General features: G+C 51.8%; 1 protein-coding gene across 4 annotated transcripts in view; it reads right to left on the reverse strand.

The window, feature by feature from the left end:
- Positions 1-338: 338 nt before the first annotated feature.
- Positions 339-25,020, reverse strand: part of trip12 (thyroid hormone receptor interactor 12) — a 36,405-nt gene continuing 11,723 nt past the window's right edge. For 2 of the 4 annotated variants that reach the window (XM_035385087.1, XM_035385086.1), the window contains 38 exons: positions 19,691-19,796; positions 19,321-19,457; positions 18,972-19,055; positions 18,515-18,610; positions 18,118-18,269; positions 17,992-18,027; positions 17,809-17,904; positions 16,948-17,040; positions 16,608-16,769; positions 15,082-15,150; positions 14,823-14,988; positions 14,331-14,448; positions 14,058-14,214; positions 13,730-13,883; positions 13,091-13,319; positions 12,563-12,681; positions 10,564-10,768; positions 10,234-10,334; positions 9,922-10,096; positions 8,860-9,001; positions 8,584-8,775; positions 8,173-8,324; positions 7,819-7,976; positions 7,642-7,715; positions 7,350-7,549; positions 7,017-7,144; positions 6,631-6,782; positions 6,062-6,204; positions 5,758-5,914; positions 5,437-5,535; positions 5,041-5,155; positions 4,766-4,920; positions 3,801-3,965; positions 3,538-3,702; positions 3,008-3,121; positions 2,774-2,868; positions 1,054-1,157; positions 374-570 (listed from right to left, as the gene is read on the reverse strand). In XM_035385087.1, coding sequence (XP_035240978.1) covers positions 374-570; positions 1,054-1,157; positions 2,774-2,868; positions 3,008-3,121; positions 3,538-3,702; positions 3,801-3,965; positions 4,766-4,920; positions 5,041-5,155; positions 5,437-5,535; positions 5,758-5,914; positions 6,062-6,204; positions 6,631-6,782; positions 7,017-7,144; positions 7,350-7,549; positions 7,642-7,715; positions 7,819-7,976; positions 8,173-8,324; positions 8,584-8,775; positions 8,860-9,001; positions 9,922-10,096; positions 10,234-10,334; positions 10,564-10,768; positions 12,563-12,681; positions 13,091-13,319; positions 13,730-13,883; positions 14,058-14,214; positions 14,331-14,448; positions 14,823-14,988; positions 15,082-15,150; positions 16,608-16,769; positions 16,948-17,040; positions 17,809-17,904; positions 17,992-18,027; positions 18,118-18,269; positions 18,515-18,610; positions 18,972-19,055; positions 19,321-19,457; positions 19,691-19,796 — 5,162 coding nt within the window. Of the gene's footprint in view, positions 571-1,053; positions 1,158-2,773; positions 2,869-3,007; positions 3,122-3,537; positions 3,703-3,800; positions 3,966-4,765; positions 4,921-5,040; positions 5,156-5,436; positions 5,536-5,757; positions 5,915-6,061; positions 6,205-6,630; positions 6,783-7,016; positions 7,145-7,349; positions 7,550-7,641; positions 7,716-7,818; positions 7,977-8,172; positions 8,325-8,583; positions 8,776-8,859; positions 9,002-9,921; positions 10,097-10,233; positions 10,335-10,563; positions 10,769-12,562; positions 12,682-13,090; positions 13,320-13,729; positions 13,884-14,057; positions 14,215-14,330; positions 14,449-14,822; positions 14,989-15,081; positions 15,151-16,607; positions 16,770-16,947; positions 17,041-17,808; positions 17,905-17,991; positions 18,028-18,117; positions 18,270-18,514; positions 18,611-18,971; positions 19,056-19,320; positions 19,458-19,690; positions 19,797-23,342; positions 23,424-25,020 lie in introns of those variants that run through there. The other 2 variants (XM_035385088.1, XM_035385085.1) reach the window with 2 other exon arrangements.

The following is a 25,020-nucleotide window of genomic DNA, read 5'->3' on the forward strand; positions in this document are numbered from 1 at the left end:
AACGTCACCCAGATTTTTTCTCTTTTTTTTTTTCTTCTTTTTTTAAACATTACTCTCAACTAAAGATTAGTCTTCAAATTTCTGAATTGTCGGTCATGTAATGCCTTTCAGTCTGTGGGAAAGAAAGGGGGGAGGGGGGTGGGCAGCAGATATATTTTTTATATATTGAGTCTTTTCATTAATGCAAGCTGCTCTCTCTAACAAGGCTGTAACTCGTCTGCCTTGATGGAGGTGATTACAAAAGAAACCAAACCAAAAGAAGGGAAATAAAAAGTGAAGGGCCCTAGAGGAGCTGGGATCTCTGCTGCTGTGGAAGGCGGGTGGCGGGCGGGGCGGGGCGGGGCGGGGCGGGGCGGGGCGGGCGGCGGCGGGATCAGGACAGGTGGAAGGACTGCTGTCCCTCGCGAGCCGCCATCAGCAGCTTCCGCCGCATCATCTCCATGCTGGAGTAGTCCGGCAGCTTCAGGTAGTTGACGCAGGTCATGACCGAGGGCAGGAAGTCGTCCGGGTTCTCCGTCGACTCGAACGTCTTGCGCACGATGGTCAGCGGCGGGTTCAGGCTCCGGAACCCTGGGCGGGGGGGGTGGGGGGGTAACATGACACACTGAGCAAACAGCAGCCTTCTGGAGAATGGTCCCCCTTCTATGCTAGAATACACCCAAAAACAAATATCTGAAAACGGTCTTAAAATCGAGTTATTAAACCCAAGGTCGAGATAATGAAGTAGACAATGAGGTGCTTTTCAGGTCATGATTATGTATTCAAAAGCGCATTGCTAGTTTCTGTGAAGATGAACTGGAAGCATTCTTTTGATGGCAAAAGACATTCCATAATTAGGGCTGCCACAAGGTAAAATATCAAAAACTAAAAGCAGAAATTCTCAGCTAGCCAAACAAACAAACATGTATTGATTTCACAATCACTGCAAATCTACAGATGGCTCACGCAGCTCACAACACAGCAACCCATACAGCACAGCGACCGATGACCGATAAGCTTGCCACGGCTCAGGGCTGCATTTCCTGGTCAAATCTGATAAGGAGCAAAACTCACCTCCGACAGGCAATCTGGGACTCCCAGTCACAAACTGCAGGAACAATCTCTGCTGTTCCGCATCGAAATTACTCAGCACCTCAAAAAGGAATCGCACCGCGCGGCTGCAAAGAAACACATGCGCAGTGTTAGAGGAATCTGGCCTCCGGCGCACAGAGCGTCATGCAAGAGCCACGTCACACACGCACACAGAGAAACTGCACCTCGCCATGAAACTGCACACACGCACATGTAGCGTGGGGGAGGGGTTACCTGTGGTGTGTAGCGTGGGGGGAGGGGTTACCTGTGGTGTGTGTAGCCGTGGGGGGAGGGGTTACCTGTTGTGTGTAGCGTGGGGGGAGGGGTTACCTGTGGTGTGTGTAGCCGTGGGGGGAGGGGTTACCTGTGGTGTGTGTAGCGTGGGGGGAGGGGTTACCTGTGGTGTGTGTAGCCGTGGGGGAGGGGTTACCTGTGGTGTGTGTAGCCGTGGGGGAGGGGTTACCTGTGGTGTGTGTAGCCGTGGGGGGAGGGGTTACCTGTGGTGTGTGTAGCCGTGGGGGGAGGGGTTACCTGTGGTGTGTGTAGCCGTGGGGGAGGGGTTACCTGTGGTGTGTGTAGCCGTGGGGGAGGGGTTACCTGTGGTGTGTGTAGCCGTGGGGGAGGGGTTACCTGTGGTGTGTGTAGCCGTGGGGGAGGGGTTACCTGTCGTGTGTGTAGCCGTGGGGGAGGGGTTACCTGTGGTGTGTGTAGCCGTGGGGGAGGGGTTATCTGTGGTGTGTGTAGCCGTGGGGGGAGGGGTTACCTGACGTGTGTGTTGCCGTGGGGGGAGGGGTTACCTGTGGTGTGTGTAACCGTGGGGGGAGGGGTTACCTGTCGTGTGTGTAGCCGTGGAGGAGGGGTTACCTGTGGTGTGTGTAGCCGTGGGGGGAGGGGTTACCTGTCGTGTGTGTAGCCGTGGGGGAGGGGTTACCTGTCGTGTGTGTAGCCGTGGGGGAGGGGTTACCTGTCGTGTGTGTAGCCGTGGGGGGAGGGGTTACCTGTGGTGTGTGTAGCCGTGGGGGGAGGGGTTACCTGTGGTGTGTGTAACCGTGGGGGGAGGGGTTACCTGTCGTGTGTGTAGCCGTGGGGGGAGGAGTTACCTGTGGTGTGTGTAGCCGTGGGGGGAGGGGTTACCTGTGGTGTGTGTAGCCGTGGGGGAGGGGTTACCTGTCGTGTGTGTAGCCGTGGGGGGAGGAGTTACCTGTGGTGTGTGTAGCCGTGGGGGGAGGGGTTACCTGTGGTGTGTGTAGCCGTGGGGGGAGGGGTTACCTGTCGTGTGTGTAGCCGTGGGGGGAGGAGTTACCTGTCGTGTGTGTAGCCGTGGGGGAGGGGTTACCTGTGGTGTGTGTAGCCGTGGGGGAGGGGTTACCTGTGGTGTATGTAGCCGTGGGGGAGGGGTTACCTGTGGTGTGTGTAGCCGTGGGGGAGGGGTTACCTGTGGTGTATGTAGCCGTGGGGGGAGGGGTTACCTGTGGTGTGTGTAGCCGTGGGGGAGGGGTTACCTGTGGTGTGTGTAGCCGTGGGGGAGGGGTTACCTGTGGTGTATGTAGCCGTGGGGGGAGGGGTTACCTGTCGTGTGTGTAGCCGTGGGGGGAGGGGTTACCTGTGGTGTGTGTAGCCGTGGGGGAGGGGTTACCTGTCGTGTGTGTAGCCGTGGGGGAGGGGTTACCTGTGGTGTGTGTAGCCGTGGGGGAGGGGTTACCTGTCGTGTGTGTAGCCGTGGTCGGGTCGACAGCACTCCATGAGCGTCTTCACATCCCAGGTCTCAGACTTGCTGCCGCACAGCAGCTGATCCAGCTGGGGTTCAGAGGAGAGGAGACTGAGTGAGACTCGTGTGTGCGTGTGTGTGCGTGTGTCTGAGTGTGTAAACATGAGGTCCATGAATAAAAAAAGAACAGAAGAGAGTGAGTGAAGAAAGAGCCAGCCTGGAGCTCACCTCCTCAGGGTAGAAATACTGCAGGTGATGCAGGGGGAAGACAGACTCGAACCCTTCCCGAAAAGACTCAAACTGCCGGGACACGCCCTCATTCAGTGTCCAGTACACCACCAGCTGCAAAAGGGAAGGAACAACATGGTCAGAGGTACTCCTACAAACTGGGTGCGCAATCGTGCAAGGTACTCCTCCAGGTTGTGAGTGTGTAGGCGTGTGTGCAGTGTAATATCCTGAGGTACTGTTCCAGGTTGTGTGTGTGCGCGTGTGTGTAGTGTAATACCCTGAGGTACTCTTCCAGGTTGTGTGTGTGCGTGTGCGTAGTGTAATACCCTGAGGTACTGTTCCAGGTTGTGTGTGCGTGTGCGTGTGTAGTGTAATACCCTGAGGTACTCTTCCAGGTTGTGTGTGCGTGTGCGTGTGTAGTGTAATACCCTGAGGTACTCTTCCAGGTTGTGTGTGCGTGTGCGTGTGTAGTGTAATACCCTGAGGTACTCTTCCAGGTTGTGTGTGCGTGTGCGTGTGTAGTGTAATACCCTGAGGTACTCTTCCAGGTTGTGGATGGTGACGGGGATGTCCTTGCCCCCCTTCTTCAGCTCGATGTTGGGGAAGCCGGGCAGGGTGAAGTCCAAGCCCAGGTCCTCCACAGAGCAGCCATTCATGTTGAGGCCCTCCAGAGCCTGCTGCAGGGTCTCCCGCGTCTGGAGGAGGAGGAGCCGTTAAGCACAGCGTTTCCACCAATCACGTTCAGCATCACACTCTGACGCCGGGTCTGAGAGCGGGGAGCGGGGCCACTTACGTGGGACCGGTCCAGCTCCAGCCTCCTCTTCTGGCGGATGATGTCCTCCAGGTGCTGGATGGACTTGGCCACGGCGGGGTCGATGTTCACCAGGTCGTGGGAGCTGATGGAGCCCTCGCTGCGCAGCATCCACTTGTAGAAGGGCAGCCCGAGGGGCAGATCCAGCTGGAGGAGGAGAGAGGAGGGGTGGGGCTCAGAGCAAGGCCTCAGGGAACACAGAGTGTCTGGATGAGCTGCAGGGAGAGAGCAGCGTGCTGAGCTGCGCTGGCTAGTGTGAGGAGATAAAGGCGCTGTGTGTAAACTTTTTCATGTAGACAAATAAGTGATGTCAGATACTGGGGTTACCGCCTCCAACAAGGCTCCTGAGCCAGCAGCACGGCCATCTTTTCCTCATGAATAAAATGCACAGCCAGTTGCCAGTTAGTGTTACAGTCAAGAAATGGCCGAATATGTCGTGAAGTACACAACTACACCCGAGAGAGCCCGCCTACACCACCCAGCATTCACCACAAAAGTGTCATGATAAAGCTCATGGGAAAACAAGCGAACACTGGTCTAGTGCAGGAAGCTGAGGGAGTTAAAAGGGATAAAATGTTGACTACCCTCCTTCTCGACAGGTAGGGTGAGTAACTTAACTTTACAGCAGGACTGAAAAAAAACTATGATCACACTTATATTTCTGTAGCCTAGCATTATCTATGGTTACATTAGTAACATAGAACCCTGTCAGACTAATATCTGAACATTTGCTATTTAGCTAAATTATGATTTCAGAGCTACATACTATTTGCATGTGAAGACATAGCTGATTGCTAACTTTAGCTATTTCTTGCGATGAAAACAACACATGTACCCTAACTCAGAGCTCTTGAAATAGCAGGCATTTTGTGCAGAATGCAGATAACAAGCTAGTAAGTAGCCCAGCTAGTTAGTGTAGTAATGACTGTCAAGGTAGCGATAGTTACCAGTCTGAAGTCCATGATGGCTTTGGCCATGAGCTTGCCCAGGAAGCGGAACTTCATCTTGACCTTGGCGATGTGCGCGGGTTTGGTTGTCCTGCCGAAGGGAACCGCGAACAGACCCCTCGAGCTGAACATATACCTGGTCCCTTCCTGGCTTCCTGTGGGGGGGGTGAAGGACCCACGTTCAGTACAGTCAGGACGGTCAGAGGGGCTCCTCCCCAAAGGGCTCCAGTGCGTGTGCCACTCCCCAGACGAGCTGGTCTGCAGCGCGGACGTACCTTTTGGGTTTGACAGGGTGACCTCCTCCCCCCTCCAAAGACCCAGGTCAGCCCTCTGCAGCTCCTGAGATACAAGTGCATAAAACTCCAGAGTGGGACCCAGCCCCGTGCCCACCTGCAGAGGGAGGAGAGACAGAGCAGAGTCAGAGCAGAGTCAGAGCAGAGGCAGAGCAGAGACAGAGCAGAGTCAGAGCAGAGACAGAGCAGAGACAGAGCAGAGACAGAGCAGAGACAGAGCAGAGACAGAGCAGAGACAGAGCAGAGTCAGAGCAGAGACAGAGCAGAGACAGAGCAGAGACAGAGCAGAGACAGAGCAGAGACAGAGCAGAGACAGAGCAGAGACAGAGCAGAGATGCAGTGATGAAGATGTCTTAAACGCGTTTCGGGAGGCCGTACCTCGTTCTCGTACTGGATCTCCAGCATGGCCCTGGAGCTGCCCAGGTCCTGCATCACCGACTCGGCCTGCTTCAGCAGCTCCTCCCGGTTTATAGTGCGCTAGACACACACGCACACACACACACACACAGCACACACAGAGGTGTGTACACAGTTAGTCACAGGTTTGAGCATTTCATTCCCATGGTTACACAACTGCAGTGTTAAAACTCTCATCCAAGGGGCCGGTGTTTACCACAGAAAGCCACAGTAACTCAAAGCGTGTGGAAACTGCACCCCCAAAAATCACCTCCCCCCCCCCCCCATTCCCCTTCCCCTCACCTTCTTCCTGTCGAGCCGCGGGGCCACCCGGCTGTCCTGGGAGTCTGATTGGTTGATCTCGGGGTTGGTGTCCAGGAGCCTCTGCATGGCGCGGTCGCGGTCGAACGCGGTCACGTAGAAGAGCATCTGCCGCGTGTCGAAGGGGAAGAAGAAAGGGCTGCAGGAAGAGGAGAGGAAGAAGTTCATTTAGCACCAGTGGCAAAATGCAGCTTTTACACATATCAGCAAAGAGAGCATGTATGTGTGTATGTGTGTGTTTAACTGGAGCGTGTGTGTAACAGGAAGGGTCAAGGGCAGTGTGTACCAGGTCTTCCCAAGCTCGGTCAGCCAGCAGGGGATGTTCCCGGTCATGATGACCAGAGGGTCCTGTAGCTGCCGGTTGGCCTTGGCCGTCAGCTTGCTGTTGATGAACTCGCTGGTGGGGATGATCTCCTTACACACGGCATTCTGCAGGGTAGAGAGGGAGTGTTCTGAGAGACTCACACACACACACCTCAGATAAACAGACACAGAGCGCACACACACACACACACACACACACACACACACACCCTCAGATAAACAGACACAGCACACACACACCCTCAGAAAAACAGACACAGAGCACACACAGCACAGAGCACACACTCCTGAAGGAGACGCAAGCACAACTGATTCTACTAATGAGCAGCTGAACAAGATCTCCAGCTGCTGAACGAGGGGTGCTGTGTCAGGGTTTGGGTGGAAAACCTACAGGATGGTATATCTCCAGGAAACGGGGTTGGGGGACAGAGAGAGGGGCGGGGTGCACTGCAGAGACCAGCCGTACGTATTGAGGGAGCCACAGACACTCCTGCCACAGTGCAGCGCACTCAGGTCTGCGGGGACACTCACTTCATACAGGTAGAACCAGTATCTGCTGATGGAGTGCAGGACCCTGAGCAGCAGGTTCACGTCCCGGGACGGGTCATCGAAGGTCATGCTCTCCGGCGGCTCCGAAATCAGGTACGTCTCCAAGGGGTTGGTCACGCCGGGACACACACCATCTGCGCAGACGGACAGCGGGACACAGGTCATACACTCCCAGAGAGAAAGGCAGACGCGCAGACAGACAGAGGTCTGCGCAGACGGACAGCGGGACACAGGTCATACACTCCCAGAGAGAAAGGCAGACGCGCAGACAGACTGAGGTCTGCGCAGACGGACAGCGGGACACAGGTCATACACTCCCAGAGAGAAAGGCAGATGCGCAGACAGACTGAGGTCTGCGCAGGCCGTACCGTGCCACAGCTCGTCGTGCTTCTTGGCGTTGCGGGGCGAGGTTTTGGTGGGGGCGGTCTGCGCACGGCCTCTCTTTCCCCCGACTATGTCCTTACTGCCATCCTCATCCTCTCTCACAGGCTTATACCTGAGCAAAGAGAGCGTAATATTTGTTGTAGCCCAAGGAATATATATAGCTTCGGTAACTTGACATGTACTTGTCATAGCCATTGCCAAGAGTATTAATGATGAACAGTAGTGATGTGTGAGCAAGCAGGTGTCATGTAGAGAATAATGGGCATGTACAGAGCGTGTGTGCTGTGGGAGAACAGGCTCGCGTGGCGGACAGGTACCATATGGTGTGGGTCTTGGTCCAGATGCCGGCCCGGCCGAGCGGGTTGGCCTCGTCGTCGGTGGACTCCCTCTCCTCCTCGGCCTGCAGGCTGAACTGCCGGACCGCCTGGTACACGGTCATGTTGTAGGGCAGGAGGTGCTCCCCCATGTAGAACTGCAGCCTGTGCCGGACGCTGCCCGAGTTCAGGAACTGCGCCGCCTGAAGGGTCAAAGGTCAGGGGTTAGGGGTTAGGGCTTGGAGAAAATCAACCAACCGGAGGTTTAAATGTGAAATAAGCTAACGCTGCGAACCAGCGACTCGTCGATTTCATCGTCCGATCCATCGTCGTCGCTGTCCTCGTCTTCCTCTCGAATTCTTCCATAACCTGAAACGAGGAGGTCAAGAGTACCATTTCCATCCATGTGACTGGTCTGGCAAAAACGAATAAATAAATACATAAATAACAGCAGTCAAGAGATTTCTCGCACCTCTGACGACCAGGTATCTCTCGATGGCCTGCACCAGCGCCAGCGGGTCGATCTTGACGGGGCCCCCCTTCCACTGCTTGACGTTGGTACAGTCCGGGTGTCTCTGCAGCTGGCACTTGAGCTGGTGAGTGTTGAAGAACTTCAGTGCCTGAGAGCCCCTGGAGAAAACAAGTCACAAATCAATACGATCCAATCAACAACACACACAGACACACACACACACGCACGCACGCACGCACTGTGAAAAGATAAAGGGTGAGAGAGGAAAAATTCATATGGGCAGGATGAGTGAAGAGGATGAGTAACCCTGACAGAGAGAGAGGGAGGGAGGGGAGGACGGAGGGACGGACGGACCTGCTGCCCGTTCCGTTGCCGCTGGGGAAGTCGTGCACTTTGACGGGGAACTGCTCCATCTGGCTCAGGCAGTTGTTCATCTTGTGCACCAGCGCCAGCAGCGGGCCGCTCTCAGAGGGGTCCAGACGGCCCTCGGGCTCCTCCCCCGGGACCTGCAGCAGCGCGGGGAGGGGGGGGGTTAAAATGACTGACCCCTAGAGCAGTGTCGCCAGATTGGGCGGATAGTGATTGTGCTGTGAAAAAATGGTTTTGGGCGGGTTCACTGTTCAAATCTGGCAACACTGCCATAGAAGGCGGAACCCGTTTAACCCCACTAGTGAACAGCGGACCAGTTTGAGATTTATTCACACGGAGGAGTGACACTGGGAGCGGGTCAGCAGTGGTGCGGGACGGGGAGGCGCGGGCGCTCACCGGGCAGCCGAAGAAGACGTGCAGGAACCTCTTGAGCCGCACGTCCCGGGTGAGGGCGTCCCGCTCGCTGTTGGAGGTCAGGTAGAGCAGCAGCTGCTTGACCAGCCCGCTGTGCTGGATCTCAAACGAGGACACGTCCGACTCCGAGACGATGCTGCAGATCTCCACAAGGCACTCGATCCCGCCGTCCACCTGCAGGGGGAGCCGGGAGTTAAAACCCCACCCTCCGACTCGGCTCGGACCCTGAGCGCGGTCAGCTGGTATTAGAGGAGGTACCTGTAAGTGCAGCTGTTCCGTAGCAGTGCAAAGCCTCTGCAGTACATTCAGCGCTGGGTTGCTACCGTCGACGTTCTCGGAGTTGAAGTAGCGCTCCACGAACTTGCTGGCCTGCTCTTTGATCCAGGCCTTGATTTTGTCTCTGTAACAGAAGCAGGGTCTCAGAGGCTCAGTCAGACAGGAGGAAGAGCTTCCTCCAGCGCAGCCATGGAGCGCTTATTCACAGCATCACTAACTGGAGATCAGCTAACGGAGCTCCGAGACTGATCTCGTGTGCAGCGGCCGTCAACAGATGGTCACACCAGAAGGGACGGAGGCTCCGCCCATGTCTCGCCAACAGTCTGATCTCTCGTCAGGAAGTAAATAAATCATGTTTGGTCAAATCCTCCAAACGAGCCATTTTGTTAGACTAGAAAAATCTAGTGGTTTTGTGAAATCAATTCATTTCATTAATTCATTTGAAATTTAAATTAAGAAAAATTCAGAAGGTTTATTTTTAAAACTCCAAACTATTTAGTTTTACGTTTCATCTGTCGGTGTCAATGCTGTCCATTCTTGGGTGGCCTTCTAGTGGTGGCCTTGTTCATTAGGAGGGACTAACCAATCAAATAAACCAAGAATTACATTAAAATCCACCCAAACTCCTGTGTTTTAACTGTTGTATTCTTGTGCAACATAACAACAAGAACAGGCCATTCAGCCGAATAATGCTTGCCGTTGCTATCTAAATTGTACCTAGTTCTTGGACTACCTACAGACCAGACGGTAGCCTGTTCTGGAAAACCCCCAGAATTTCTGCCTCTACTACATGACGTGGCAGGTTGTTTCACACAGTGGCTGCGTGAAAAAATGCTTCCTAATTTCTGTTCGGAATTTACCTTCTGCTAATTTTCATTTAAGTGCCCTCGTTCTCCTAACAGAACCATGACTGCTGGGCATCACCCGGATAGGTGCTACACAATGGAGGTGGCTGAGAAGAGGCTCCCCCACACTGTACAGCTGTAAGAGGGATGAGAAGCACTTCACAATGTGATGAATACTCAGCACACAGCTGAGCCGTACCTGTTGTTGGAGACGGAGTCCTTGGGCGGGGCACGAGCCAGGCCGCTCACCCCGGCTGTGCGGGAGGGCTCAGAGTTGGCGCTGGTGTTCTGGGCGCCCAATTTGCCCCAGGTTTTGGGGTTCAGACTCGCCAGGAAGGAAGATTTCGGGGACTGAGTTGTGGTGGGACTCTTGGCTGAGGGAGTGAAAGGGTTACGGGAAAACGATTATGCGTTTAAAAATTTAACAGACGTCCCAGCTTCACCCTGCTCAACTTTCAAAGTTAAATTCAAACAGGGTTAAAAATAATAATAATAATACTGCAACACGCACCCTGATTGTCAACTTTGTCATCGTCCCTCGGAGGGGAGTACTTTGGCCTTCTCGGCCCTCGCTTGGGAAGCCGTTTCCTTTTCAGAACGTCACTCAACCTCCTGAAAGACAGAACACAGAACACCAATGTCAATGCCCAGGGCTCTACAGCAACTCTTCTCTGTGCTGTGATTGGGTGTCTAGTGGGAGGAGGATCTGGTCAATTGTGTCATACAGCAAATAGGTTTCTGTAGAGGGGTGGGGCTTGGGCAGAACAATACTGTGATTGGATGTTTACAGGAAAGCCAATGGCTGCAAAGCTACACCATTACATCAGATCTGCTCTCTCACCCCTGTGGGCTCAGGTCCAGCGAGTCATCCATGCTGTGCTGGAAGCTGGGGGAGCCCAGGTCGGGCGTGGCATTGGTTGCCGCGGTGGTGGTTGCCGTGCTTATGGTGGTTGTGCACAGGCTGGCTGTTCCACTCGTACACGCCTTTGGGGGGCTAGTGAGGAAGGTCTCTGACTCTGCTAGATTCTTCACCTGGTGCATCACACCTGTACACAACAGAAAGGGGTTTTGAAGTGAAACTCACAGGACTGGCAATGCCTTTCCATACAAACCAAACCTTCAATATTTTACCCAGAAACCAAAATCAAACCAAGGCTTCAAAATAGGCGAAAAGCTCTGCAAACTAATGATCTCAGGCAAACACAGAACAGAGAAGTGTTTCCAAATAAGAGATTCAGAAAAGGGCATACAAGTCAAATACCCAATCAGCAAACTCCACAGGTGATCACTTCGATCAGTTTTACCACAGACAGTGATAAGGGGGAAAATTACACCACAACATCCGCTCTTCAAACTCTTTAAAGCCTGCTCGTTTCAGACACTTCTATTCAGCAGTTACTCCTGCAAGTCAAGTATAACTCAAGACATTTATTTAGCCAGCTTATATTACTTGGTAGCCAGGTAGCTAGCAGGACAGTATGCTAACCAACCTGTTACCAAGATCAAAGCTACATTAAAACAGAAGTTATTTTCTTATAGCATCTGGAAATAATTTCATAAGATAAAATAGGCAGCTGCATTGGAGAGTCCAAATGGTTTAACGTAACGTTAATTAAAACGACGAGAACAGGCGATTCAGCCCAACAGTGCTCACCATTTTCCTACCACTAACAGGAACCTAGTGTTTAGTTTACCAACAAAATAGATAGTATCCAGCACCGTATCAAGCCTGGTCTTAAAAACCCTCAGTTTCTGCCTCTACTACATGACCTGGCAAGATATTAGACACAGTAACTATACTGTGTGAAGAAATACTTCCTAATGTCTGAGCAGAATTTACCTTTTGCTAATTTCCATTTATGCCCCCATGTTCTACCAAACTCAACGTCAAGAATCTATTGTAGATCATGTTGTTAATCCCTTTTATGAATTTACAAGCCTCAATCAAATTGCCCCCATATCTAAGTTAAGAGATTACGCATCTTAAGTCTTTCCTCATGACATTAATCTTTCATAGCAGGAACCAATTTAGTTGCCCTTCTTTGAACCTTTTCCAGAACCTCTTTATCTTTCTTGGTTCCCAGAATGGCACACAATAGTGTGGTCTGACAAAGGTATTGTATAATACAATTTTCTTAGATTTATACTCAGTACATTTGGCTTCATGTCAGCATCCTGCTGGCCTATGGTTTTATTTCCCACTTGTAGAACATTTAGCTATATTGAATTTTATTTGCCATGGTTCTGGATTCTGTTTAAATCTTCTTGGATTACTTTAGTAGATTCCAAACCATTACCCAAACCTCCCAGTTTTGCCTCATCAGCAAATTTAACTAAGGTACTTTCAATGTTCCCATCAAGCTCGTTTATGTAAATGTTCTGTTTGTCAACAATATGGGGGCCACAATGGGTACAACTGGTTATTCTTCTTTGTCGTCCAGGACTTTGCCATAAAGACCTTCTATCACACTAATGTACAAGAGCCCAATCAAAAAGTTGCAGTGACGTAATAACTGTATCGTTGTATATATTTCGGATAACAGTGTAGCATAATGGTTAGCTTGTCAGAGTAGCATAATGGATGGCTTGTCTGATTCCCATTAGTGACATCGCTATTGTTTTCTTTGAAGCTGACATGCAACAATGTAGTCAGTGCAAGCTGCTCTGCACAAGGTCATTTGCTAAATGTCAAAATGTAAAACATAAAAAATGAAATAAACAAATTAACATTCACATGGATTGCACTTTGTCTTAAAATTTGAGTGCTCAAAGACAATCTCAGTTTGTCACTGCCTCAGGATAAATTTTTGTGGATCTGATCAAGATCTCCAAGGTGTTACCTTCTCGCCGGAAATAGACGCTGAAAACATCCGACAGCTTCTGCATCAGGATCTCAGCCATCTGCAGAGCCCCGACCACGATCCTCAGGTCCTGACTGGACAGCATGGAGGCGATATGACTGGAAAACACACACACACACACACATTAGCAGTGTCCACATCTTCACACAATCAGAACTGCTGACAATCACACTAATGCATAGCTGGAGCAGACACTTTTTGGGAAGATGGAGTAACCGCAAGAATGCCTTTGTTGAACAGAAGTGTCAGATAAAAACAGGAGGCAGAACGCATCCCCTCTAAGTTGCAGTGTTCTTTAGCGCACAGCAGTCGGGTCAGAGGGAGGGGACTCGAAACCTGACAGCCTCCCGCCTTCATCCTACAGCATGCTCCTAAACGCTATTCAGCAGCCTATCTACCCGCTGAACACCAGGGTCTAGCCGAGGTGTACAGCCGAACACTGGACCGCGCCCGACGGGGCCGGGCACCCGGTCGTGTTCCGTGCGTCCGAGGCGTCTGGCCGCTCACCTGGACACGGCGTGGTTCTTGAGCACGTCCTTCAGCAGCTCTGCGTCGGCGAAGTAGATGATCCTCAGGATGGCTCTAAGGCACTTGTGTCTGACGGCGGGGCCGGCGGAGGAGCTGTACACCTCGTACAGGACCCCGAACAGCGTCTTAATGAAGCACCGCGCCAGCTCCGGGTCCTCCTTCATCAGCTGCGCCCGCGCGTCCTCCCGCTTCACCTCCGCGTGCCCGCCTGCGCCCGAGAGCAGCCCAACAAAGCAGCGCGTTAGCCTGGCAGCCCCAGGGCAGCCGTGGGCACAGGGCACCACAGCCAATCTATGTAAACGTGACCTCATAAGACTCAGGGGCCAGAACATGTCCAATTCCAGGCACGGCAGACTGTTACACTTGTAAGGTCCTACAGTAAGGTCACTGCCCTGTAGGTTTCCATAACAACCCTAATCAGGCACACCTGATTCTACTAATTAGGATGCTCAACTAGATCTCTACCTGTGGAATGGGGCGTGCTTTGTTTGAGCTGGAGTGAAAACCTAAAGGATGGCAGATCTCCAGGTACAGGATTGGGCAGCCCTGTCCTACAGGAAGTGAGACTAAACCCATCCAACTTGTGAGCATGCTCCCTGGCGGTCACATGTTACGCACCGGAGTTGGGATTGGCCATGGGGTTTGGCTTGCGCTGGATTCCCCGGGCGGTTCCCGTGTCCTCGTTGATCTGCTGCATAGAGTTGAAGTCGATGGTGTAGACGCGGCCCAGCGTGGACAGGCTGATCTCGTCCTCCCCGTTCTGGTGCGCCGTCTGCGAGCGTACACATCTGTCACAAACTCACTCCCAAAGCATGCTGGGAAACGCAGCCACAGTCTGAGATACATCAGGACCAAGGCTTGCAGTCACCTGGGATAATCAAACATGGCAGCCTGCAAGCCTCCAGTACTCAGTGTCTGGCGGCGGCGGCCCTAAGGAGACGGGTACCTCGATGATGCGGCTGTCGATGCGGTTGTAAGGGTGCCACAGGCCGCGGTCGTCCCTCCACTGCCATATAGCCCCCTCGCTGGTCTGGGCGCTGCCCTTCTTCAGCATGGCGTCCACCGCGAAGATGCCCTCTCTGGGCAGGCAGGGCATGAGCTCGCTGCGGGGCGGAGCACAGGGTCAGCGGGGCGTGCCGGGGACCAGGCCGCAGGGCGGGGCCGTGTGCAAACGCGAGGCGCGTGTAGCGGGAAGCAGGACGCGGGCTCGGGGGCTCACCAGATCAGCGAGGTCAGCTCATAGAGCTCCTGGGGGCTCCTGGGGACCAGGTCGATCTGCTCCTGGCAGCTACCGCTCGACGCTCCGCACAGGAGGAAACGCAGAGTCTCCGCGATATCTGGGAACAAACACACCGTCAAGAGGCAGTCTGTGTGTGTGTGTGTGAGTGTGTGTGTGTGTGCACTTAAACTGAAGACGCTCAAGACCTGGTCAGGTAATGGGTTCACCATCTCCTGACAGTGGCATCATTAACCCTTTTAAGGCGTAAGATCACAAATATATCATTAGAATGTTGCTAACAGAACATTCTAATGCTGATGTAACAATCACTACTGGTAATTGTAAGCAACGTACTAGAACAGACTTATTTTTTAAAAACATTCCAAAAACCTAATCTTCAAAGGGTTAATAACAAACTTCCATTGTGATGTCACAAGGGGGTTCAACCGTGGGAGGTGGGGTGGGGCAGGGCAGGGTGGGGCGGGCACTCACTCTGCTTCATCAGCTGCACAGCCAGACAGGGGCAGTTGGAGCACATGAGCGACAGCATGCGCACCACCATGATGAACATTCCGGAGCTCAGCACGGGCGGGGTCACCACCAGCAGCTGCTGGATGTTGGTGAGCAGGTCCCGGGACGCCACCTGCTGCAGCAGGTTCTGTGGGTAGGGGCAGGTGGGGGGAGAGGTCAGAGGGGAGGTGCACTTTCGCGCCACAGAGCACAGAAAAAACAGAGCAGGAGACGCACTCACCTCCTCGTGCTGGAAATTGTCTACGAGCCTGGCGAAACACAGGCAGGTGCTTTCAACAGACTTCTTGTCCTGGAAACAGACACGGAACAAAAATAGACATGAAACCACCATGACTCAATATCATTCACCACGCTTCATTTTTCATCCTCTTAACCCATTTGTCTGTGTGTAGATGTAAGTGGGGGTGCATCCCTGTGGAGGACTCTGTGTAATGTGTATGTATGTGTGTGTGTGTGCATCCCTGTGGAGGACTCTGTGTAATGTGTATGTACGCGTGTGTGTGTGTGTGTGTGTGTGTGTGTGTGTGAATCCCTGTGGAGGACTCTGTGTAATGTGTATGTACGCGTGTGTGTGTGTGTGTGTGTGTGTGTGCATCCCTGTGGAGGACTCGGTGTAATGTGTATGTACGCGTGTGTGTGTGTGCATCCCTGTGGAGGACTCTGTGTAATGTGTATGTACGCGTGTGTGAGTGTGTGTGTGTGTGTGTGCATCCCTGTGGAGGACTCTGTGTAATGTGTGTGTACGTGTGTGTGAGTGTGCATCCCTGTGGAGGACTCTGTGTAATGTGTATGTACGCGTGTGTGTGTGTGCATCCCTGTGGAGGACTCTGTGTAATGTGTATGTACGCGTGTGTGTGTGTGTGTGTGTGTGTGCATCCCTGTGGAGGACTCTGTGTAATGTGTGTGTGTGTGTGTGTGTGTGTGTGTGTGTGTGTGTGTGTGTGCATCCCTGTGGAGGACTCTGCGTAATGTGTATGTACGCGTGTGTGAGGGTGCATCCCTGTGGAGGACTCTGCGTAATGTGTATGTACGTGTGTGTGTGAGTGTGCATCCCTGTGGAGGACTCTGTGTAATGTGTATGTACGTGTGTGTGTGAGTGTGCATCCCTGTGGAGGACTCTGTGTAATGTGTGTGTACGTGTGTGTGAGTGTGCATCCCTGTGGAGGACTCTGTGTAATGTGTATGTACGTGTGTGTGTGAGTGTGTATCCCTGTGGAGGACTCTGTGTAATGTGTATGTACGCGTGTGTGAGTGTGTGTGTGTGTGTGTGTGAGTGTGCATCCCTGTGGAGGACTCTGTGTAATGTGTATGTACGTGTGTGTGTGAGTGTGCATCCCTGTGGAGGACTCTGTGTAATGTGTATGTACGTGTGTGTGTGAGTGTGTATCCCTGTGGAGGACTCTGTGTAATGTGTGTGTACGCGTGTGTGTGTGTGTGAGTGTGCATCCCTGTGGAGGACTCTGTGTAATGTGTATGTACGTGTGTGTGTGAGTGTGCATCCCTGTGGAGGACTCTGTGTAATGTGTGTGTGTGTGTGTGTGTGCATCCCTGTGGAGGACTCTGCGTAATGTGTATGTACGTGTGTGTGTGTGTGCATCCCTGTGGAGGACTCTGTGTAATGTGTATGTACGCGTGTGTGAGTGTGTGTGTGTGTGTGTGTGAGTGTGCATCCCTGTGGAGGACTCTGTGTAATGTATGTACGCGTGAACACGCCCAGGCCAGGGAGCGCTGGTCTCTGGCCGGTACCTGGTGGGTGAGTCTCTGCGTCAGCAGGGGCAGTGAGTCGGAGACGAAGTGGAACTCGTCGGGCGTGATGCTCTGGCAGCAGTTGGCGGCGATGGCAAGGGCATTGCGCTGGGCGTTGATGCTGAAGAACTCCAGGTACAGCAGGCAGTCGGCCAACCCGCCCTGCAGGACAGAGAGGAGCCAAACTCATCAGCGGGGGTTTTATTAAAACGCCCCGCGCGTCTCGAGCGTGGCGGAATACGGTGAGGCCGGACAGCGCCGCCGGACCGACGCCCGCAGCGCTCCGAGGAAGCCAGGAAAGTGCTGGAGCGCTGAGTCACGGCCGGGAATTCTCACTTACCGCCTGCAGGATGGCTTTGCTGTGTCGTCGTGACAACATCTCCAGGGCAGTGAGTGCTTGCTCCGCCACGTCAATGAACTGGATCACCTGAAGCTGTGACAGGAATAAAGTCAGTCATCAGTGGGAACACAGCACCGAGCAGACAAGGACACAGAGACACAGACACACACAGACAGACAGAAGGACACAAGACACAGAGAAACACACACAGAAACAGACGGCGCACAGCCTTAGCTTCTGGTAGCATGTCAACTGCTATACCTTCAGGCAAAACAAGATAAACGTGCACTATAATTTAAACTACATTAATACTGCTTATTTTAAAAATAACTTGTTAATAAATACACACAATACTAAAACTTACACTAACAATTTCACTCTTTTTATTATTTATTTAAGCAAAGAAATGGATTTAAGTAAACACACACAGTTGGAACTGATTTTAATTCAAATGCTGTGGTTATCACAATTTACACAAGTGATAACATTTTTACCGCACAGGCCCTGGATGTGCAGCTGCGTTTCTCTTTCTGCCAACTGACCTTGCTGCTTGGCATCGTTCCATTTAGCCCAACACCACCTGGCGTGTTCAGCGTTGCAATTAGAGTAACTGCAGCTTCTGTTTACTTGAGATTGTTTTAGCTGCACGAGGGATCATGATGGCCCACACGTCCCTTGAAAAGTCACTGTCAGGCAGCTGCATCTCTTACAGCGGCGTAGCATTTCAATTCCAACAAAAGCCGTCATTGAACACCGTCTTTCAACAGGAGGCAAGGTAAACCGCGGGGTCGCTTCCTACCGGCGGCCAGCTCAAAGCAGGCCTAAGGCTCAGCGCACGGGCGGGCCAGGCGGGGGACCCACCTTTTCCAGGAAGACAGGAATGGCGTCCACGACGACGGCGGAGGAGCGCGGCAGCGCCTCCATCATGTAGGTGAGAGCGCGCGACGCGTGGTTCATCTGGGAGGGGAAGCAGACGCTCAGTCACACTGACGCATTACGCTTCACTACCGCAGAGTCACAGGCACAGGGAGGTCTGGCACTTACGATGTCGAAGTTGTGCTCCATCTGCAGCAGGGTGATCTGTTAAAGGAGAGGAGGCACGGTTAACCAGCCGGTGGCGGCGGGGACACGCTCAGTGAAATACAGAGCTGGCGCTGGGCGAGGGCTCACCAGAGCGGGCACCACGCTCTTGACCGGGAACCCGCCGAGCGTCTCCTCGTTGCCCATCACCAGCAGCTGGCACATCTCGATGGCGGCCTGGAGCTGCTGGGACTCGTCCCCCGTTGCCTGGAGACCCTGCAGGAGCTGCTGAGCCTTGGAGCCTGAGGGGCAAAGACGGTGGTAAGAGACGGAGAGAAAAGATGCGTCACTCCACCGCACCACTACAGGCCCACAGAGCCTGCTCCAAATCATGGGGGGTGTTTACAGGTGTTTGCAGGTGTGTGAAGCCACATCGTGTGAACAGTTTGCTACAGAGGGAGGTGTAACGCCGGTCCGACTGAAACGGAGCCACAGACAGACGTGCCGGAACGGGCACAGACATTCAGCCCGGACGAACGGTACTCACTGGCACCGCTCCCTATCGTCCTGTGGAACAGCTGCGACATGCGGGGCCCCAGGGGCCCGAAGAGGTGAGGGGGGAGGCCCCTGGCCTCCAGAAGAGCTATGGAACATACACATGCAGGGTCAACAGGAACAAACTCACAAAAACTGAAAAGAGCCAATTTGCACAAATAAATTTTAATACTATTGAGCAAATATGCAGTCATTTTATACCCTGGCAAGCAATTAGCCAGCAGGAGCTCTGCGGAAAATTGGCTACATTTTAAAACTGATAAACTGAAGTACTTGGAAGCGCTTCAAACACAGCACCAATTGCATATTACACACAAATTTGCAGACGCTCATGTACACGACGTAGGTCAGGAGCTTTGCAAAACACGTCAACAGCGTCATCTTCACAGTAATAAAACCCACTGGAGCAGGAGTTGATTCAGCTGTTCTGGACAGTTACAGTAACGTACCTTGCAGTCTGCCCATTTCTGAGTCATCCGATTCGCTCTCCCCAGACGTGGTCATCCCCACCGCTCCGGCCACAGAGCTAGAGGCTGGAGAGGAGAGAAAGCAGAGGCCTGTGTCATCATCACCACCGTCTGCAGCCATGGAGCTTACTGGCAGGAAAATGCCAGCGCATTAAAAGTTCAACAAGAACGTTCAGTGCTGTAAAATCAGCAAAGCAGACGAGCTGGGACTACAGTCAAACTCATGCCTGCAGATTACACAGTTTCGTTCTGACCGGCTGGTAAAATGTGTTGTGCGGCTAGCCATCCCGGCGCGTGCCGATTAGCGACCGGAAGCTCGCCGCGCTCGTACCTGACGCTCCCTGAGGCGCCTCGTCGGTGCGTGCGGTGGAGGAGTTTGCTCCGTCCTGGTTGTTGTCCGAGTCGGCCATTTTCTCCTGGCGGCGAGTGTCGGCTGCCCCGCGCTTGCCCAGGCCAGAGCCTCGCCGACTGAAAAAGAAGAGAAACGGCGTGAGCTCGCGTTCTCACGCAAACACCCGTGCACACGGCCAAACCCCTGCACACGGCCAAACCCGTGCGGTTACGCAAGCCGGCGTGAGGTGGCACCAAAAGAGCGCTTGAACAGACGAACGGACGCAGTACTTTCACACAGCCATACAAGCCCAGACACAGACAGTCTATGAGCCACGGGGAGAGTCTGGGCGGGAGAGGACGTGACTCACCTGGTACTAGCACACGAGCCCGTGGTCTTCTGCCGTGTGCTCCGCCGAAAGCTGGGGAGCTCTGCCGGAGGGGACTCGCTGCGCTTCTTAGTGGACTTCCTCAAACCTGAGGAGGGGAGAGCCGAGGAACCGGGGTCAGATACACCATGCGCACACTTATACACACCATAACACAGGGGTACACAGGCCTGAAACACACTTATACCACAGGCACACATAGTGTAGGCCTGAAACACACTCATACCACAGGTACACATAGTGTAGGCCTGAAACACACTCATACCACAGGCACACATAGTGTAGGCCTGAAACACACTCATACCACAGGTACACATAGTGTAGGCCTGAAACACACTCATACCACAGGTACACATAGTGTAGGCCTGAAACACACTCATACCACAGGTACACATAGTGTAGGCCTGAAACACACTCATACCACAGGTACACATAGTGTAGGCCTGAAACACACTCATACCACAGGCACACATAGTGTAGGCCTGAAACACACTCATACCACAGGTACACATAGTGTAGGCCTGAAACACACTCATACCACAGGCACACATAGTGTAGGCCTGAAACACACTCATACCACAGGCACACATAGTGTAGGCCTGAAACACACTCATACCACAGGTACACATAGTGTAGGCCTGAAACACACTCATACCACAGGTACACATAGTGTAGGCCTGAAACACACTCATACCACAGGCACACATAGTGTAGGCCTGAAACACACTCATACCACAGGTACACATAGTGTAGGCCTGAAACACACTCATACCACAGGTACACATAGTGTAGGCCTGAAACACACTCATACCACAGGTACACATAGTGTAGGCCTGAAACACACTCATACCACAGGCACACATAGTGTAGGCCTGAAACACACTCATACCACAGGTACACATAGTGTAGGCCTGAAACACACTCATACCACAGGCACACATAGTGTAGGCCTGAAACACACTCATACCACAGGTACACATAGTGTAGGCCTGAAACACACTCATACCACAGGTACACATAGTGTAGGCCTGAAACACACTCATACCACAGGTACACATAGTGTAGGCCTGAAACACACTCATACCACAGGTACACATAGTGTAGGCCTGAAACACACTCATACCACAGGCACACAGGCCTGAAACACACTCATACCACAGGTACACATAGTGTAGGCCTGAAACACACTCATACCACAGGTACACATAGTGTAGGCCTGAAACACACTCATACCACAGGTACACATAGTGTAGGCCTGAAACACACTCATACCACAGGTACACATAGTGTAGGCCTGAAACACACTCATACCACAGGCACACAGGCCTGAAACACACTCATACCACAGGCACACATAGGCCTGAAACACACTCACACTCGATTTTCAGCTCAGCAGCCACCGCTGTGCCTTAAGTTAAACTAACAGTACTAGTCAGTTATATAATGTGTGTAATAGAACAAACCTTGCCACACCATATTGCCACTATAAAAATTCTCTCTTTCTCTCTCGCTCTACTAAAATATAACATAAGCTGTTTTCCATTTGATTTGTCAGTTGTTGTGCATATTGTGTTTTTGTTTTGTTTGATCAACTTTATTGTATAGTGGATGCAATGCATTTTAATACAATTTTGGACCCGGCTCTGCACTGTCTTGACTTTTTATTTTATTTATTTATTTTTATTTTATTTTTTTTTAAGTGCCCTGAACTGATGTCCCCCTTACATTACTTTTGTAATGTAAGGAGGACATTAGCAGTAAGATTACATTCATTCTAGGGTGAGTTTTTCCCTATATCCTCATGCTAAAATCTACTGTAAATCCACATTTTAAAGCTGATATTTCTAAAAAAATTTCTTCCCGGGGGAGCATGACCCCTGACCTCCCTAGGGGGCTCACATCTTTGTCACCTTTTTCACCCCTGATGAGCTTTGCAGGTCCGTTCAGGGTAAGAAGAAATTTCTGGATTTTTTCGATAGGCTATTGCTTGTGTTGAAAGTGTTGCGATGGAAACAATAGATTTACTCAGGAGCCACATCTGTCCAAAATGTAAACAAGTCGGGCAGTTTTCACGGTTGGGAAAAATTTTATGACAACGTGGTCATTTCGCTAACTTAGCTAGTTAGCCAAACAGTCAGTAACCCAGATACTTCCTTTGTGACATTTAGGGATAATGTCAAGGAGGAAAGGTAAAAGCCAAAAAAACTTAGACAGTTTTTTAAATGTTTAAATGTGCCCAGCATTCCAAGGCTTGTTGCAAGATTCAGTAGCCAATCAGGACAAATTTTTTGTAGAATGCAAAAACTTTATATATTTATTATTTATTTAATTTTATTTATTTTGTTGTTGAAAACACAGCATTCCAAGACTGTACATTATCAGATTCTTTGTAGGAGTCTGCTATGCTGTAAATAGTTGTTTTTTTCAAATGTGTGTTGAATAAATGACTTATTTATAACAACATTCACATTACGTAGTCATATTTTCAAATCTCCAGTCCGCTTTTAGCATTGACTTAATGTAGGGCCCTACGGAATCTGTGTTAGAGCTTTTTTAAATTCGAAATTCCACGATTCCATCCGTGATTCTATTATCACAGAAACTATAGGACCCTAGCTTAATGCTGCCATCAGTCTGTCGCGCCGGGCCGCCAGCCCCCGTCAAAAGATACTTTCCACCGGGCCTAACAACTTTTCTGGGGGAAACCCTGGGTACACATACTGTAGGCCTGAAACACACTCCATACACACACCATACCACAGGTACACAGACCTGCCTGAAACACACTAACACACACCATACCACAGGGGTACATAGGTCTGAAACATTCCCCAAGACATACAAACAGAAATTTCAACAATCAAAAATTCAATACCAAGGCTACAGAGAGGACATTTAAAAGAACACAGTAAAACGAAAGCCCTAAAAAAAGTCATTTCACTGCCATTTTCCCAAGAACCAGGACTGGAGCACACTGATAATCAGAGGACTGGTAAACCAACACCCTTCACACACTCTAAACATGAGGAGAACTAAAAACAACTGAGCACGTGCAGTAAATACTCAGATGGAACAGGCTGTGACTGCTGGTGACTCTCCCCCACAGCACATCCCATCAGCATGATGCCCTTTAAACCCAGCGGCTGCACCGCGCCACGCAGCAGCCTCTCAGATCAGCGCTAGCGCCCCCCCGTCTCAGGCACGCCCGCCATCCGCCCCGCCGCTCCGCGTCTCGCCAGCAATGTTACAGCAATGCTGCCGCCCTATTTTAGAGCCCCCGAAACCCTCCGTGCACCCGTTCAGTCCGCAAATGCCATCTTCCCCGCCCCACCCCCTCCCCCTCCCCCCGACCGCGTCTCCGGAGTTCCAGCACCCGGTCCAGAGGATCCTGGTGACGCCATGGAGGACACCGCGCCGCCGCGCCGCCGCGCCGCCCCTGGGCTCCGTGGGGCGGGATGGTCCGCTCCTCTCTCGCTGATCTGACCTGACCGGGTCGGTCGCCGGAGGAACCGCTCGCCCCTCTGGTTCTACACTGCGCTGCAGTAGGAGAGGCCTGCTAGCCTCTGCCCTGGCCCAGATTACCCCCCCCACTCCCCTGTCCAGTTCCCCAGCGCCGGGAAGAGAGCTCACTTACAGCCGGGGCTCAGGGTGCAGCGTGGCCCACCCTAACCCGCCGTGTGCTAGCGCACCATGTCCGCACGCCGCCTCACACTGGCCACCAGCGGTGTATTTTTAGCACCAGCTCCAGCATAAGGGCTGAAAACAGCCTGGGGGGGGGGGGGGGGCTGAAACATGAGCCAGCAGCCTGGGTCTGACCAGAGCCCACAGCCCCCCTCCATGCCCGGCCAGCTGAGCACAGCTTTCAGAGGGCCACAAGCACACGCCACCAACAGGCACTTGGGCTCCTGTCATACCTGTCTGTGCACTGTACTGTGTTCCTGCGGACACACGAGTGTGTCTGTGTGTGCTGTATCTGCGTGTGCGCATGTCTCTACGGCATTAGCATATATTTGCACCTGTGTGAGTGTGTGAGAGCGTGTGTGTGTGCGAGCTGCAGTCACCCCGGCAGCGGTAGGCCTGCGCAAGCTGAGCTGCTGTAACTGAAACCCACTCGAAGGCCCGAGAGATCCATCCAGTGACATTTAATGGCCATGAGTCACCGCCCCCTGCATCCAGGCCATGCCTAACCTCAGCAGGGCTGCCCCTCTTAACGGCAACTTCAGAAAAACGTGAGCTTGCAGTTCCTCGTTTGGAAACTCAGTACCTATTCAAATTTAAAAAGAACTAGTTTGACTCTGGGAATAACTCAATTTCCTGACACCACTTCTCACCACGTGTATCATACAAATGGGTGGAAACAGAACCATGGACATATTTATAAACCAGTCGTTTGTTTACACTCATTTCTGAATATATATTTTCTCAACAATTTCCATGAATTAACTGCCGTTCACAGCAATGAACTACCTCGCCTTATCTAAGGTGAAGATGTAAGCACTTCTGGACATATTGCTAACTTGGTCCATAAGCAGACTGATTTATGAGCAAATCCTCCTTCTTGCTGTCAAATAGGGACTGTTTGCGACTGCTCTTGTTACCGCCATTATACCTCATAGTTAAAAGCAAAATGCTTATTCTGAACGAGCATGCCACAAAGAGGAAAATGTTACGTTCCCCTCAATATTTAGAACAGGTGCATTTGTCCCCCCCAATAAAAACATGAAAGAAGCAGAGGACTTTTAAATTGATGAAGAAAAGGCACAAACTGGTGCATAAAAAATCATCAGAATGCAGGAAATGAAGTGTTTGGCGCTCAAAAATTTCCTGGGGGAGGACCCCCACACCCCCGCTCAATTTCCCCCCCACCCAATGTTCAAACTAAACCTACGCCACTCAATCCGGGAGAGAGACACTGCAGTGATCCTAAGGAAAGCCATTTGCAATTATGATTTTTCTTCACGCTTCAGATGCAGTGCATTTTTCAGAGCGGCCATCACGCAGTCAGGCGCTTTCCATGAATGAAATTCACTTCCGCCCCTCTCTTACACTGCTCCTGACATCACTTTCAAGGGCCTGACAGTTCATTTTCAATAACATTTCACATTTCAGGATCCGTGTAATCGTAACACTAGAAACATTTTAAACTGAATAATGACCTCCTAATGTGTATAGGAATTGCAGGCCTCTCAGTCACACTTTGCAACAGTAACGCCAATAATCAGAGCATGCTAATTTATTTTTTAAAGTAAAAATGTCTAGATGTAATGTTCTCGAGCTCAGACCTCTATCGAGATCCCTTTGTTTACAGTCGG

Source organism: Anguilla anguilla, chromosome 12 (assembly GCF_013347855.1).
Source record: "Anguilla anguilla isolate fAngAng1 chromosome 12, fAngAng1.pri, whole genome shotgun sequence".
NCBI lineage: Eukaryota > Metazoa > Chordata > Actinopteri > Anguilliformes > Anguillidae > Anguilla > Anguilla anguilla.